At 37.1% G+C, this 16,001-nt stretch overlaps 2 protein-coding genes across 8 annotated transcripts; one reads left to right on the top strand and one right to left on the bottom strand.

Moving 5' to 3' along the window:
* Window positions 1-854: 854 nt before the first annotated feature.
* On the top strand, window positions 855-11,131 carry LOC109049344 (calnexin-like). Its single transcript, XM_042759151.1, has 15 exons — window positions 855-1,043; window positions 1,864-2,037; window positions 2,196-2,269; window positions 2,495-2,553; window positions 2,690-2,831; window positions 2,913-2,994; window positions 3,240-3,432; window positions 3,677-3,866; window positions 4,105-4,218; window positions 6,167-6,323; window positions 6,519-6,734; window positions 6,832-6,924; window positions 8,880-9,051; window positions 9,153-9,259; window positions 10,175-11,131. The coding sequence occupies exons 2-15, from the start codon at window positions 1,864-1,866 to the stop codon at window positions 10,253-10,255; spliced, it is 1,854 nt and encodes a 617-aa protein (XP_042615085.1). The 5' UTR covers window positions 855-1,043; the 3' UTR covers window positions 10,256-11,131.
* A 40-nt stretch (window positions 11,132-11,171) lies between these two features.
* On the bottom strand, window positions 11,172-15,092 carry LOC109050990 (short coiled-coil protein A). Of its 7 annotated transcripts, none has more exons than XM_042759173.1 (5): window positions 13,556-13,678; window positions 13,083-13,115; window positions 12,924-12,995; window positions 12,733-12,813; window positions 11,172-12,549 (listed from the first exon to the last, which is right to left on the bottom strand). In XM_042759173.1, the coding sequence occupies exons 3-5, from the start codon at window positions 12,940-12,942 to the stop codon at window positions 12,407-12,409; spliced, it is 243 nt and encodes an 80-aa protein (XP_042615107.1). In that variant the 5' UTR covers window positions 12,943-12,995; window positions 13,083-13,115; window positions 13,556-13,678; the 3' UTR covers window positions 11,172-12,406. The 7 variants fall into 7 exon arrangements, with proteins under 7 accessions (XP_042615107.1, XP_018924425.1, XP_018924363.1 ...); XM_019068818.2 differs by having other exon boundaries at window positions 12,191-12,549; window positions 13,083-13,178; window positions 13,556-13,699; XM_019068880.2 differs by lacking the exon at window positions 13,083-13,115 and having other exon boundaries at window positions 13,653-13,702.
* Window positions 15,093-16,001: the final 909 nt, after the last annotated feature.

The raw sequence follows: 16,001 nt of genomic DNA, 5'->3' as shown, positions 1-16,001 counted from the left end.
CCTTCAATTTTATATCATAGAAATAATATACATTTATAGCCTATATAAAACACTTCTGTATTATATAAAGTCATTTATAAAATAATAATCTTCGTTTTGTGTATATGAAACTTCCCCAATAATATTAATAGGCTCATTGCAGATATGCCAGTTACATCATTATACTTCCACTCAGTTGTATATTGTATTGGATTGATTTCCCCTCTATATGGAATTTTAATTAAATCCAATATCGTTTCTCTGTTTACTACAGAAATCACAGGAATAATCTACAGTAACGTCCAATGCATCAAATGATATATCCTTTGCATTATTATCTACTACATATTTTAGATAGAGATAAATTAAATAACTTGTCTGGTGTTTAACACATTGGTCAGATGCGAACTTTATGGTTTCAGGCTGCACGTTGAGGTTTGTTACCCAGACACTTAAAAAAAAAAAAATCTTCAATGTATATTGATAATTTCTGTAACATAATTACTGAAGCATATCAAGTCAGTTTTTAGGCTCCGAACATGTTAATTAAAAACAGAATGCTAAATCAGTGCAATTCTTGCTTTTTAAATGGGTGTGATAAGAGCGACCTTTTAAAATCTTTATGCATAAGCGGATTTTATTTTGTGATAACATACAGAAAAACATATAATAAAACGAATGTGTGTGGGGTTTTTTTTTCCTTCACAGTAGTCAGAGGAGTGGGAGTGTATAAAAGGTACATAAAGACTTAAAAGGTTGGATAAATAAATGGGACCTTTATTTTGATAGGTGATGCGGAAGTGGATTTTATCATAGAGGAGCCGATGACAGCTTCTAAATAATCGCTGAATTTGGAACCGCGTGCTTTTATTTTGACAGGTATTGCGGAAGTGGTTTTTATCGCAGAGGGGCGGTTGTCTGTCAGTGGCATACTGCGCTTCTGATAACACTGACTATCGCTCTTATTCATAGCGGACTCTTCGCGCCGAAACACTGGATGACAAACCCGTCCGCTTGAACTACAGTTAACCGAAACATTGCAAATATTAATTCAGGTGGAGGAGGTGAGTGAACGAATACATTTTTTTTCTTGGCTAAACACTATAAATGTTGAACGTGGAGACAGCCATCATCATCTTCATCATCGTCATCACCCAGCTAACGGTACCGCAGCTAGCCAGGGTCCTTATTATATACTGTAATGTATCGTTATAAATATTACCGCGTTTTCTGCATCGCAAAAATCATAGGGCCCTACCTGTGCGCGCGTGTGAGTGTAAGTGTGCGTGCTTGCGTGCGCGCGCGAGACATAAATGACATGTCGTCGTGTAACGTTAATTAAGATAAGTAACATAAGGCAACTTGGTTTGTTTAATAAAACAACAAGTGTACCTGTTCTATAGGAAAGGTAAACTTAAATGGCTTCTGTTGTGGTCTGGCGCTATATAGAAAATAAAATTAACTTGACCTTCAAGGGGGAGGGGGAACACTGTAAATAATATTATTTAAAAAGTGAAATTGTCTGTCTGTTTTAAGAAACCCAAAACACCGGAGAGGTGGAGGCAGTTGTGATCAAATGTAAAATATAGCATTTAAATTTTTGTGAAGATTAAATTTTACTTGTATTTCTTCTGCTGGCATAACGTCTGCTCTTTGCTGTTCTGAGCAACTATCAGTATTTAATCAAACATTAAGTAAAATATTGAAACAGTATCTTCTTCTGATGGCAGATGTGTCGATCAATATCGGGGTCATCATGTCATAAGATAAGATGTACCACCCCAAAGAAGAATATGAAATGAAAAATTGAAACATTTTGATGGTGCATTTTTTTATTGAGGTGTTTTCTTTTGGTCATGCTCTTTTTTGCATGTTTTTTTGTAGATGAAGTTGCGGTGGGGTTGGACGTGTGTCCTGTTACTCTGCATCTCCATGGCAACATGGGCCCAGATAGAAGAGCTGGATGATGAAGAGGAGGCTCAAGTGGAAGATGGAGATGTGGACATAGAGGCAGACAGTGCAGAAAGCACTGAAGCAGACGCCAACGTGTCTTTTCAGGTAAGATACCATTCATTCAAAATATAAGAATTTGTTAAAATTGACATTTCTCATCATGTGTATCAGAAGAGTTCTCCATGATTAGTGTTCAAACTAATTAGCTTGGGCTATGAGCTTCTTCGTGTTATTTGTAAATATGCATTATTTGACACGCGTAGGTAACATACAAGACCCCAGTTCCAACAGGAGAGGTGTACTTCACTGCCACCTTTGATGATGAATCTATGAGCAGGTTTGTAAAGCTTAATCAGATTTTTATTGCACAAATTATTCTAATAATACACGTTTTAAAATGCTTTTCTGTAGGCAAACTGACCAAAATTTTACACTCTTCAGAATTTTGTCCAATCAACGATGATTTAATGATCACAAAATATATTTTGAATATATATTCTATTCACACAGCATGCTTTCTTAATTATTTATTAGCTTTTTCATGTTTTATTATTTTCTGCAGTTGGCAGGTGTCTAAAACAATGAAAGAGGATGCTGATGAAGATATTGCAAAATATGACGGTTAGTTTTCCAGCATGGTTTACGTTTGTGAATTTTTAATGATTATCTGTTATTTATTGATATATATGATTATTTTATTTTTAACCCGACATCTTTTAAAAAAAAACTTGTTTCTATATGTCTCTCATGCCTGTAGGTAAATGGGAGGTTGAGCCCCTGAAGGAAAACAAGGTGCCTGGTGATTTGGGCTTGGTGCTGAAATCTCGTGCTAAGCACCATGCCATCGCGGCTCTGCTTAACAGACCGTTCGTATTTAAGGACAAGCCCCTTATCGTGCAGTAAGTGGGATTCTTAGTTGCAATTTCTGTGATATTTGAAAAATAAAGATTGTGCACTCTAACAGAATCCAATCTTTGCAGGTATGAGGTCAATTTTCAAGACGGAATTGACTGTGGCGGCGCTTACATCAAGCTATTGTCAGACTCAGAAGATTTAGACCTGGTATGTTCATCGACTGCTTAATATGATCAGAACAAATTTCTAGAAACACAAAATGAAATACAATTACATCAAGATATAATAAATATAATATATATATATATATATATATATATATATATATATATATATATATATATATTATAGAAATTGAAATAGTAAGATGCTGGATTTGAAAAGCAATAAGTTAAAGGAAATAAGTGATATGTCATATTTTAGGGGTGATGTGTGCGTCTTTTGACTCGTAGGATCAGTTTCATGACCGGACACCGTACACTATCATGTTTGGGCCGGACAAATGTGGAGAGGACTACAAACTGCACTTCATCTTCAGACATAAAAACCCCCTTAATGGAGATGTGGAAGAAAAACATGCCAAACGACCAGATGTTGATCTGAAGAAGATCTACACCGATAAAAAGACTCACCTCTATACACTTGGTGCGTACACTCACTTGTTTTCCAATGATCCTATAGGAATAATATTATTATAGGAATTAATTCAAACAGTTGAATTAATCAAATGTTATAATTGGTGGTGAAATCAAAAAATTGTTTCACCATATTTCATATGAAATGTGACATTAATGTAAAGCCTTTTTTTGTTTGCTTAATTGAAAGCAATCTAATTTATATAATATTATTCAGTGGTAAATTATTTACTAATTATTTATCTTTTTCACAGTTTTAAATCCAGACAATAGCTATGAGATCTTTATAGACCAGTCCAGTGTTAGCAGAGGAAGTCTGTTGACAGATGTCGTCCCACCTGTGAACCCTCCAAAAGAGGTTGACGATCCCAAAGACTCCAAGCCAGAAGACTGGGATGAGAGAGCCAAAATCCCTGACCCAGAAGCAGTCAAACCTGATGACTGGTGAGGTCTATGAAAGAGTCGAAATGGAGAGAATCTGTTTGCCAATTTTTTGATAGCTCCATTTGCATGAACGTTTATTGCCAATGTAACTAGCGTAGTACAGTTGTATCTACTACCTTCACAGTTTGTATTTAATTTCACTAAAAGTCATGGTAGTCATTTATGAAGTCATGTTATCTTATCAAGAGAATAGCAGCAGTGGTATGTCAAAACCAATTTTTTTTCTTTATCTACTCAGGGATGAGGATGCCCCAGCTAAGGTGCCTGATCCTGATGCAGTGAAGCCTGAAGGTTGGTTGGATGATGAGCCGGAGTTTGTGTCTGAACCCACTGCAGAAAAGCCTGATGACTGGTGAGAGCTAAAGTGTTTCCTTTAATCTAGTGGCTTGTGCACAGTGAGGAGCTTCTCAGTAATAACGAGGATCAATTTATTTGTCAGTTTAAATATTTATTTTATAAGTACCGTGAAATAATAATGTATGGATTATTGAAGTATGTGTGTGTGAAATTGACATCATATCTCAGTATTTTCTGGGATTTTACTTTAGCGGGTTTAGGCCTGTCATGGACAGTTGAACTTTTTCATTAAAAGGCTAACATGTGCCACCTTAAATTGATTTCCAAGGGCATTGTTACCTTTTTAAGGAATTTTTGTCAGTCTTTTTCTTTTTCATCTGTAAAAAAAAAATAAAAACACGGTCATGAATAATTTAATGAAAAATAATATTTCAGTTTGGGATGGCATAAGGACATAACAGAATTTTAAGTTTCATGTGTGTTTTTATGTGTGTCTCTTTGTGAGTACTGACCAGACATGGGAATAGAAAAATACAAAGTTTGTAGACACTTGGGGTTTTATTGTATTGGGAAGTAATACATTTGAACTATTTGCAAATAATATTTGATTTTAATAGGCTAAAGGACTGTCCTAACCACAACCTATAAACACACTTGAGCCAAAGCCACAGTTCACCATGTCCTAGTGTAGCCCTGAGGATGGAAACTTTTTCATATTCTAGAAGTGCATTTTCACAAAATGATAATTATCTGAATAATATTAACATTTACAATGTGCACACATTCATTCCTGATAATATTCGGTACTGTGTGTACAGCCACACACACATGAAGCACCCACATGCAGAGAGTGCTTGAACACAAAACAGAATCCTCTTTTGCATCTCTTTGTGTTTGAACAGACACACACACAAAAAAAAAAAAAAAAAATTATTATGAAATTTTACATATCGAGAATTTTTTTGTTGTATGTGTTGTGTTATGTTTAATGTGAATGAAAACAGCTGAGAACAAAATCGGATGTGTGTCATTTTATTGGATCTGTGCATCAGGATTTAAAGTAAATAGTAAATACCTGCTGCTGCTGTCATTAATGCTAATCAAACAACAAAACACAGCTTTGTTTAATCTATACAGAGAACACTAAGCAGTGTTATTTCACAATTTCACATTGTACACTTACCTGAATACTACAGTTGGACCTTGTTTTATTTGTAACTTTGTTCTGTTGTATTTATCTATGCTTGTAATTTGTCTGTTTGTTCTTATTTTTTTTACTTGCTGTTGCTGTTAACTTGTTTTTAATCGTGTTTGATCTTTCTTACTTAGGCTAGAAGTTTTTGCTGTGGTGTCAAAGAAGTACTTAGCTTTAAGTAATAAATGGAATGCAAAGTTACATTGAAATATTTTTTTTTTTCTTGCTGATCCAAAAAACCAATCCGATTTGTGACTCAAAAACATTGAGTTTTGTGATCCGCTGAACCACTAGTGAAATTTGATAAAAAAGTTAATTAGTTTGCATCCCTGGATATTACAATCGGTCATTGAACATTTCCATTGTATTTCCACAGCTGTCAAATATGATATAGCTACATGCTTACAGTTTATCTCACATTCTTACCATTAAAATAAAAGCATTGTGCTGGAATTCATGCTTGGCCTTTGTGAACATAAAAATCTTGGATTTTTGCCGCCTTTGACTTGATTGGCCATCTCGATCATTTTGACATTGACGTGCTGTATTAGACCCCTGAGTCAGCTCAGATGAGAAAACCTTGGGTGCTGCAAATTTTGTACAATGCCAAAAACATTATTATTATTATTAGGCGATTATTCCATGAATTATGTTGACCACTTCAGCCTAGACTTCATTTCTTTGATAGAGTTGATAGACAATCATCTGTAGTAAAATGTAATACCTTATGCTTTTATTTGAACTGTATTATTGCCCCTTTTATAGCACCTTGTCAGTAATATTCTCTTCACCCCCCTCTCTCTCTCAGGGATGAAGAAATGGATGGAGAATGGGAGGCTCCTCAGGTGCCAAATCCAGCATGTTCAGCTGCCCCTGGCTGTGGTGAATGGAAGCCGCCCATGATCAGTAATCCTCAGTATAAGGGCAAATGGAAAGCTCCTCTCATAGACAACACCAACTTCCAGGTATTGACATCTGGAGTCTGGAAATGTTGCTAAAGCACCCATATTTTATTCAGTACAAGCAAATGTCACACTCAGCCTGTCTTTGCTGTAAACTGCCATTGTTTTAGCCAAATTTTAAATGAATGAGTTGGGTACACTGGCAAAAGGTCTTAAAGTATCACAAAAAAAAATATATATTTATCTCTTTGTTTAAAGGGTGTGTGGAGTCCACGGAAGATTACAAACCCTGACTACTTTGAAGATCTTCACCCATTTAGGATGGAGTCATTCAGAGCTGTGGGTCTGGAGCTGTGGTCTATGACTTCTGACATTTACTTTGACAATTTCATCATTACCTCGGAAAAGGAAGTGGCGGACCGCTGGGCTGCAGACAGCTGGGGACTCAAAAAACTGGTGGCTAGTGCCAATGAGGTATGCCTCTGCCTTGCACCCACGTTTTGCTCTGGGCATTATTGCTCATTGGGCTTTAGTCCACTTGACATACTCAGACTGTCTCTTTCTGTCTTAGCCTGGAGTGTTGAGTCAGTTCTGGCTGTGGGTGGTTTACATCCTCACCGTTGGTTTGCCTATTGGACTGGCTGTGCTCTTCTGCTGGCCAAAGGTATGCCCCGACCCCACAGAGGAGATCCCATTCAATGCGAAATAAAACACTTGATATAGCAGGCCTGAGGTACAGCTATATTTAGGCTGTCAGTATTTTGCTGTGAATCATATAGATGTGTGGGTACAGCGTAATAATTCATTACATGATCTGTTTTCATCACAACAGAAAGATTCTGTCCTGTATAACCATAATCAAAGCAGATATCAAGAGAAGCAGAATAAAACAAACACTGCCTACACACATGCACAATTAACTGTACACATTTGCATTGCATTTACATTTTACATGTATTCATTTAACACACTCTTTTATTCAAAGTGACTTACAAATGAGGACTACACAAGTGATTAATTCCTGAGGAGAACACACTGCACCAAAATTTGCTAGAACATACAGTACAGGCTAGCATAGAGATGTGGGTTTAAAGCAGGTCTGGGCAGCTTCGGTCCTGGAGTGTCACTGTCCTGCAGAGTTTCAACAATCAGACACACCCGTGTGTAGCTTTCTAATCTTCAAGACATTGATTAGCTTGTTCAGGTGTGTTTGATTAGGGTTGGAGTGAAACACGCAGGACAGTGGTCCTCCAGGACTGAAGTTACCCAGACCTGGTTTAAACAAATCCTAAGCTTTCCTAAAGCCTTTGGTTTGTTTTATTTCGTTTAATTTGCTGCCTGGCAAGAACTGGTACTTCCTGAACTGGAAATTCAGTCCAATTTTTTAAAGCAAGACATTTTGTGTCACAGCTTTGGCTATTTTGTATGTTATTTTCAACAAAGGGATGAAATGCTGTATTGGCCAATCAGCATCCAAGATGGAAATTATTCAGTTTTACAATAAGGCTTTAGAAAAGAGGTACTGTGTTCATGGCTGTACCCACTACTGAGGTCCCAGAGGTCCAGAAATAATTTCCTAATAATAGCTGTGCTTTGGTTCTGCAAAGATATTGTACAAGGCCAAGATAACTCAGAGCAGTATAACAGTGCTTGAATGCAGGCATTACTGTTCATGTTTACAGAAACCAAGCGTAAATTCTAGCATCATGCTTTGATCAAAAAGTGAGATGTAAGATATAAGTAGGTAAATATTTAATATATGTGTTATGTTAGAAGTTTTAAACAACCAACAGTAATATCCAGAGATGGAACAACACAACCAGCACAGTTTCAGCATATTAAGCATAAGATTACATTCTTGAGCATATTGTGCATGAATTTAATGAACTTAGTTTCCTGATACGCTTTCTGTATATTCACTTATCATCCTCAGGCCTAAACTAGAATGTGTTAAAACGTGTGGCTTTGAAAAGTGTGTTTATAGGTTGTGCTTAGCATTTCGGGAAAAAATGTCTACATGTCAACAGTCTTTGTACAGTATACTGATATGTTTATGGCTGGTCTTCTCTCTCAATTTGAAAGGATAGTTCACCTAAAAATGAAAAATCTGTTATCGTTTACATATTCAGATTTTGTTATTTCAAACACAAATGCTATTTTTATATTGTTCCTTTTTTTTTTCTTTTTTTTTTCACTAATGCAGTGTCATACTCAGCTGGTCATTCTGAGGATCCCGGCTCAAATGCAGTATTTGTTGTGTTGTGTTGCTGTGATGAGATCCACACAAGCAGTTGATAAATAACATAACACAGTTGATAAATCTGGTTTACCATGCTAACCCCATTTGATATATTGCTGAAGATTAGGGTGTTTAGGATTAGCTTGCAAGTACAAAATCCTCTTAATGAGTATTTATTATTGGTAGCATAGCAACAGACTCTCAGCAATCTGCCCCGAAGCGTTCTACAGGTTTGTGACCAGATATGAACAGGATGGTGTGCGTCTCTGTCCTCCTGCTTCTTCAGTGTGAGCACAGCGCTGGTGCCTGTCATGGTCAGGTGATCTTGGCCAGCTGCTTCTCGAATATCCTCAGCTCACACACTTGTATATGTATTGCAGAAATCAGATGATGACTATGTATACAAGAAAATCGATGAGCCCAAAGCCGAACCAGAGGAAGTAGCAGAAGAAGAAGATGAAGAAGAGGAGGAGGAGGAGGAGGAGGAAGAGGAGGCAGAGAAAGGGAAAGATGAAGATGAAGCTAAAGCAGAGGAAGATACTGAAGCTACTGGTTTGTAAATTGGTTTATCGTTGTTTGCTATTTAAGTACTTTTTTTTTTTTTCAGTGTAGTTGTTTAACAGGATTTCCTTCTTTTGTGGCTCCCTTTTCAGGTAATGAGAATGGAGAGGGGATGGACAAGGACATTGGAAAAGATGGAGGAGATACAGAGGATGAGGATGAGGCCAGTAAGCCAAATGACAGTCCCTCAGATGATGAAGTAAGCAAGTTCACATTGACTTTTATTCTTCCGTTGCCAGTAGGGGTGTAACTGTACATGTATTCATGCTGAACATTTTCGGTATGGATCTTTTGTTTCGGTACACATGTGTGAACAAATAGTGTTGTTCACTAAACTTCACTGTGTATGGAACACAATTTCAAACTCTAAGTTTCCCCCCTTTGATCTTACAGTATAGTTTATATTATATACATTGATGTTGCACAGACACAGAATGAGCTGCTGGAAAAGTGCACGATCCAAGTTTTAGACGTGTTTTATATTTCGTCCTTCAAACTAAAGGATAAACCAACACTTCTTGCCCTACTACCAGATATGTGTGCCGTTTTATGTGTTTGAGATTTGTTTTCCTTAGTGCAGAACATACATCTTATGTTTTTATACTCGCCTGTTAACTCTACAAATTTGGACAAGTGCTTCCATTTTGCATTTAGGATTATCCTGACAGCAAGTGAGCCTGCATTTAACTTTACAGGCTTCAGTGAGCGAGTGCTGGTGCACACGTGTGTTAAATAGATGGAGAAGATTAGAATGTGAACGCAATAAGTCTAACTAAAATATTTTGCATCCAAAAGTGTATGCACTTCAAATCTCTTCCCCAATTACTACAGCACCATAAACTGCAGTGTTGCACCAATATTGACAGATTTTTAAAGACTTAGACATAGTAAAATAATCAATCATAGTTTTTTTGGTTTTAGGTGACATTTAGAAGTGTGTAAATCTGAAATCATTGATAATACATTTAGAAATAACCTGCTAGAAGTATTATGAATGGTCACAGTGTTTGGTTCTATTTTAAAGAAGCATTGTGTGATAATGCCGTTTTTTTCACTGTGTACTGGTTCTAGATACACTGATTGTTGTTAGACTGACAATTTTGGGTCTTTGCAGATGAAGGATGCTGATGAAGGAATTCAGTGCACAGGAGATGAACCCAAAGCTGTGAGAAAGAGAAGAATACGGAAGGACTGAAAATCCACATTTCCCCCACCTTTCTTCCTCCCTTCTCTTATTCCTTTGCCTCTTTTTGCTGCATGCTTTCGGCATTGCGCCCTTTAGCATGCAAAACTGGCAAACCTAGCCGCTCTCCTGAAGAGGTCATCCTTCATCCGACTGAAACTCGCTTCCCCTCTTTCAGTCTTCCGCTTAGTTCTTATCAGTTACCGTTGGGATTTAGATACACAAGTCAGACCTGCTGAGTTTTAACTCCCAAGTTTTTCCTATTTTTTTCTTTTTAGATTAGAATTCAAGTAGTACTGGGCTAGTGTTTCCCTACTAGTAAGTCTGAATACTACGAAGGGAAATGTACAATGTATATTTTAGAAAGATGATTTAGTTTATGATCACCTCAACATTTCAGTTTAAGTTATTAAAAAGGGTTCAGTTCCTTGTGAGTTTTTAAGTTATGAGCTTTTTAACATGATCAAATCGTATTTATTGTTTGTATCTTGTTTGAAAAATGATGCAGTTGAGTTTAGGTATAGGACTTTTTAATCTTGCATTCTACTGTCATAACCACTGTTAGCAGGCTCTGGAGAAGAGCTGTCTTCACCAAACATCTAGGTCAGTGCAAACCAGTATTGCTTTTTTGGCATCGAAGAAAGTCATTACGCTGATCTCCGCTCAGCATCATCACTGACACTCTAACAGCAGACCCAGACACAAGCAGACTGACCACCATGAGTATGAAACCATTGAGCTTTGGAAGCAGACAGGTTGTTTTTCAAGTGATGAACAGTTTTGTTTTTCTGCTTTTTTTAGGTTGTATGTTCAGCCTTACAAGGACAGCCTTTTGTTTACATGTTTGCAAGCTGTTCATTGCTCTTGGAAATAAATATTTACTATAAATTTCTGTGCACCGTTGACATGACTTCACCAGGACTTTACAGTTTTTACTCGTTTGTGCAAAGGCAAAGTATTTTATTAAAGGCATAATTGTAACAAAATAAAATGTACATTTTTAGAACAGGCGGTACTTTACATTAGGTGCTTGCAAACGTAAATTACATGACTGAAAAATTTAAAAAAAAAATTATATTAAACAGATTATGTAGTGTCGTTGCAGATGCTTCAGTGTCATGTCAATAATTCATAGTAAGTGAAATTTCACATCAGCAAATTCTTGAGCAAAGAGCAGAGCATCCGTCCTCATAAATGCCACTCAAGCAGACACTTTGAGCAATCAGATCAATATCACTCTGCAGACTCAACCTCACTTCAGTCTTTGAAAGCAGTAAAAGCTTCATCCATTTTAAGTCCCTCAATCCAAAGGACACGGCCATGAAGAGCAAAGTCTCCAACACAATGCTGCCGTTTACACTGCGAGCCGGTTTCAATCTATTTATCCTGCTCTAAAGAAGTCGGGTTTGTGCACTAGCCAGACCTTTTAAGATAAATCCAAGTATGTAAGTGAGTAAATTTCATTCTGTGAGACAGAGGCCTCTTATAATGTAACATACTGAGGAGGTACTTCGTTTAAACCAATGGGTCAGGAAATTACTGTAATGGCATACTTTCTGCACCAGCTGAGCAACTGTCATTGTGATAATTGCCAATAGAAAAATCACATGCCGAGTGAGGGAGGACTAATTTAGGTTATCCATCACTAGCCTTTTACATCATGCACTTTAGTTATGGGTTATGGCATGCATTTTCAAAGGAATATACCTGTGTTCAAGCTGTACTTGCTTTACATTGTAAATGTTAGTAGTGGAAAGCCAAAAAAGCTTAAAAAAAAAAAAAAAAATTGTAGTATTTTTAGAAGAACTCTTCCAAACCAGACTTTGGCTGTCTAGTATTTAAAAAGGTTGTGAAGCCAATGAGAGGGTCTGAGATTGGTTATGTACCTGCTAAATGAATTATACAGGAGTGGTATTACACCAGCTCTGTATTTATCTGATCACAAACTGCATCATGCATCCTTTTATATCTTGTAACACAATTAGCTGACACAGAGAGACAGCAGCTCAGTCCATTTAAGTATTACCCAAACCATGCTGAGAGATGCATCAGTAAATTGTACAACAAAATAAATACAAAAACAAACAGCGGCTTATATGTATGAGCTAGTAGTCTGAATGCTGGATAGAGGAGACGATGGAGTATGTAGAAGTGATCCACAAGTTATTTTCGTTTGCTTTTGGTGTCAGTGGTCTGAAACACACTGGAGGCGGACATGAGGTTCTCGATGTACTGCCCGAGAACCTGGTTCTCCGATTTGAGCTTGAGGTTCTCCTCCTTCACCGCGTCCACACGTGCAGAGAGATCTAATGGAAACAGACAAAACACATTAGAGTGCATCACTTAGCTTTTTCCGGCAGCCATCTGGAGTGCCTGAGTGGATCAGAGGAAAAACAGAAACATGAAGGGTATATATATTGACTTACAAAACAGCAACAGTTTACCACTAGGGCAAGGTGCAGGCAAAAAAAAAAAGTACTTTCAAAGACCTTCAAGTGTGTGCTGGAGCTCCAACACTTGGTTTATGAGTCTCATCTTCTCCTCTTGCTCGACTTGATTCTCCATATCTCCTGAAAAGACACGCATGCACATCTGAAATTGCTCCAAAGCTATTTTAACTGAAGATACACCCATTTTAACAACACAATATAAAATATTACAAATTGTGTGTGATATTTACCATCAATCTCACAGTTCATGGTGCTGTACTGGTCCTCCGGTCTGAAGCGCACTACTGTCGGTTCTCCGTCTGCTGTGAGAGATATCATCAATGTAATATAACATATCCTTACAATCCAAACATGTAATGATGTTATAGGACATGTACAAAAGTTATTACTTGGTATTCGTTGGCGTAACGTTGCAAACTAAGCTGTTTGAAGAACCCAGCGCATCAAGATACAGTTAGCTTTTGGCTAACACAACAAGCCACCGCCTGATATGAATACATATAGTTTACAGAGAACTGAGATCGCTGTCTTTTACATGTCATGCTTAAAACGTAATTATATTGCTATTAGTACTCGAGACATGACATAACAACTTTGGTTTTATGAAGTTTTAAATCATGCCACGTCCAGCTCATCAGTCTCCATTGGTTCTTATGCATATCAAGGCCGCTGCTAAGACTTGTTACAAATAGCTTTAAATTAACCCCAAAAATAAATTCCGTTTACACAAATAAACTTGGTAAATATGCAATTAGGAATCAATACACGCCGAGACGAAATAGTTAAACATTAAGTGATAGTGAAGAACTTAAGTAACCTAAGAAACACACCCCAGCACACTGATAAATTCACACCACCCTACCTGATATAAGACTAAATCTCTCCGCGTTATTAAAGATGTTCAAAATTATCAAGCCTCCAAAGCTGATGTCAAGGTAATGATACAGACCATCCGTTACCTCATCGCTTCTGTCTCTTTCGTTCACATACACTCACTAACGTTGCCGACAGAGGGAGACAAAGCTCTCTAAAATTACGAAGCTGTGCACAAAGCAATACAGCATTCTGCTTACAGCACACGGCCTTCTATTTTTTAAAAAGGATAGTGTGTAAAACAGAATGCATTATGCAACATAATAAACATTACTCCTCATTAGAATATTTTTTATTAATTCATATCGGAGTATGCTACTTTGCTGTCACGTGGCCTCTTTAAAAAATAGTGCAGTAATAATTATAAATACCTTGGTAAAATGTCTCACCTAAATAAAAATTCCATTATTATGATATATTCCAATATAATATTTGCTTCGTCCTCTACACAAGAAATAAAGAGGTTTGGAAACTATAAAAAGGTGAGTAAATGATGACCAATTTTTCATTTTTAGGCGAATTATACCTTTAAAAATGACAGATCTGAGTAGATGTGAGTTTTCTGAAATATGCATCCTTTGTTCTACATACTGCTCTGGCAGTAGCTACATTCACACATGCTTATGTGTGAGCTGGTCTCTGCAGTCCCTGCACAAGCACACACCTACTGCCTCTTATGGAGGTTTCTGACATGTGTTGACACAATACATCTCCATTCATTCCTGTATTTGGACAAGAAAACCACATGCTGCACTGCACTAAAGCATTTAGATGCTAAAATTATTGTGCCAGCTTATACTTACCAGTTTAAACAAAGCTGGTTGATTTGATCCAGAACAGAATTTCTTTTTTTCTGAAAATATGGTTGATTTTATCGCATTGGACTAATATTGCATTCAATCTTTATATCCGCGTGTTTTCTTCTAATTAGCAGATTTTGTATTGTTTTTTCACACTAAAACTGAGGTGCATAAGATCAGATCAATGAGGTCTATGACCAAACACTTCCAAAAAGCAAAACAAAACCTGTGCTAACTGAAAGAAAACAAGTTGGCCAAAAGATCAAATCCAAGATTTGGTGATAATATAGCATAATGACAGACAAGCCATTTTTAAGCACCAAGGATTTTCGGCATAGCACAAGGGTTGCTTTATAGTTAACTATTATATCCCTGAAAGTCCCTCATTCAGATTATAGCTGTCATCTTAATGTGCACCGGTGTGATTTTATTCACAAACATTTCCCAGTGAGTGTACCGGACAAAGGAAACTGGTTTCAGATCAGCTTTAAAACAAGACAAAGCATGTCTTACCTGAATCATCAACTAGTGAAATGTTAGTAAAAGTCCCATCATCTTCATCCATGTCTCCCTCCATGACCAAATGTGTTCACAAATATGTGTGGGTGTATCTTATTAGCAAAACAATAGTTAAATAAGATAAACTATCTAATTAAATGCCTTTAAAAATGTCCCTTTCTTTCTATCTACTCTCTCTCTTCCTGAAACACTGTGTAGTTTGCCCGGCCTTGCCCTCTCAATTATTCACCATCACCACGGTTACCAACCAGACCTGTGTGGTAACTCAGGTGACAAAGCTGGAGCAAACTTTAGGGCGACACCTGCTGAGAGATCCAAAGTTCACTTGTTCACTTTCTCAGATTACAGTGAGAGCCCCCCCCCCCCCCCCCCCCCCCCCCCCCCCCCCCCCCCCACCTACCTTCTCACCCAACTCTGCACACCTTTAACTTTCTCTGTCTCATTTCAAGTGTGCTACAGTGTGACACATTAACTAAAGGAAGTGTCTGATGGCCTCACACAAACAAAAACCACATGGCAGTGTCTAACTACACCGACTTAATTGGTTTGCACTTTGATCAGTGTTGTAAAAAGCCCAGAGTTTTACTACAAGCTACAGAAAAGACTTGCCGTGATACATTGATTGTCACTCTAAATGTTTTCGTTCTTGTTTCATTTTAAGCTGCAGGCACAAGAATGTTGACAGGCTAGTTTCTGATTCTAACAGACTTAGCAAAAAAATAGACTGCAGCAAAATACTTCTTATGGCTGCATTTCTATAATAGTATATACATAAAAAGTATATACATATTCATATTAGTGTCTTCATGAAGTAACAACTAAGCTAGCATGCATGGAGTTTAAATGAAAAAAAAAAAAAAAGATTTTGTGGGATTTTTAGAAGATTGGTTCAGCCAAAAATGAAAATTCAGGCCATTCAATATGGAAAATAGTTTGTTTCTTCATCTGTATAGATTTGGAGAAATGTAGCTTTACATCACTTCATCACCAATGGATCCTCTGAATGGGTGCCGTCACAATGAGAGTCCAAACAGCTGATAATATCACAATAATTCACAAGTCATCCATATGACTCCAGTCCATCAATTAATGTCTTTTGAAGTGTTGTGTTTGTAA

This window comes from Cyprinus carpio, chromosome A1 (assembly GCF_018340385.1).
Source record: "Cyprinus carpio isolate SPL01 chromosome A1, ASM1834038v1, whole genome shotgun sequence".
In the NCBI taxonomy this organism is placed as follows: Eukaryota; Metazoa; Chordata; class Actinopteri; order Cypriniformes; family Cyprinidae; genus Cyprinus; species Cyprinus carpio.
The sequence above is the reverse complement of the archived record's forward strand: the minus strand, read 5'-3'. Positions and strand labels throughout refer to the sequence as shown.

What these genes read in the sequence shown, in the direction of transcription:
- LOC109049344 (XM_042759151.1), top strand. Translation starts at nt 1,864, where the DNA reads ATGAAGTTGCGGTGGGGTTGGACGTGTGTCCTGTTACTCTGCATCTCC. An exon ending in GACTCACCTCTATACACTTG is followed by an intron (nt 3,433 to 3,676) that starts GTGCGTACACTC and finishes TCTTTTTCACAG; the next exon opens with TTTTAAATCCAGACAATAGC. An exon ending in ACAGTCCCTCAGATGATGAA is followed by an intron (nt 9,260 to 10,174) that starts GTAAGCAAGTTC and finishes GGGTCTTTGCAG; the next exon opens with ATGAAGGATGCTGATGAAGG.
- LOC109050990 (XM_019068546.2), bottom strand. Translation starts at nt 14,943, where the DNA reads ATGGAGGGAGACATGGATGAAGATGATGGGACTTTTACTAACATTTCA. An exon ending in TTCACTAGTTGATGATTCAG is followed by an intron (nt 12,996 to 14,879) that starts GTAAGACATGCT and finishes TATCTCTCACAG; the next exon opens with CAGACGGAGAACCGACAGTA. An exon ending in CATGAACTGTGAGATTGATG is followed by an intron (nt 12,814 to 12,923) that starts GTAAATATCACA and finishes GTGTCTTTTCAG; the next exon opens with GAGATATGGAGAATCAAGTC.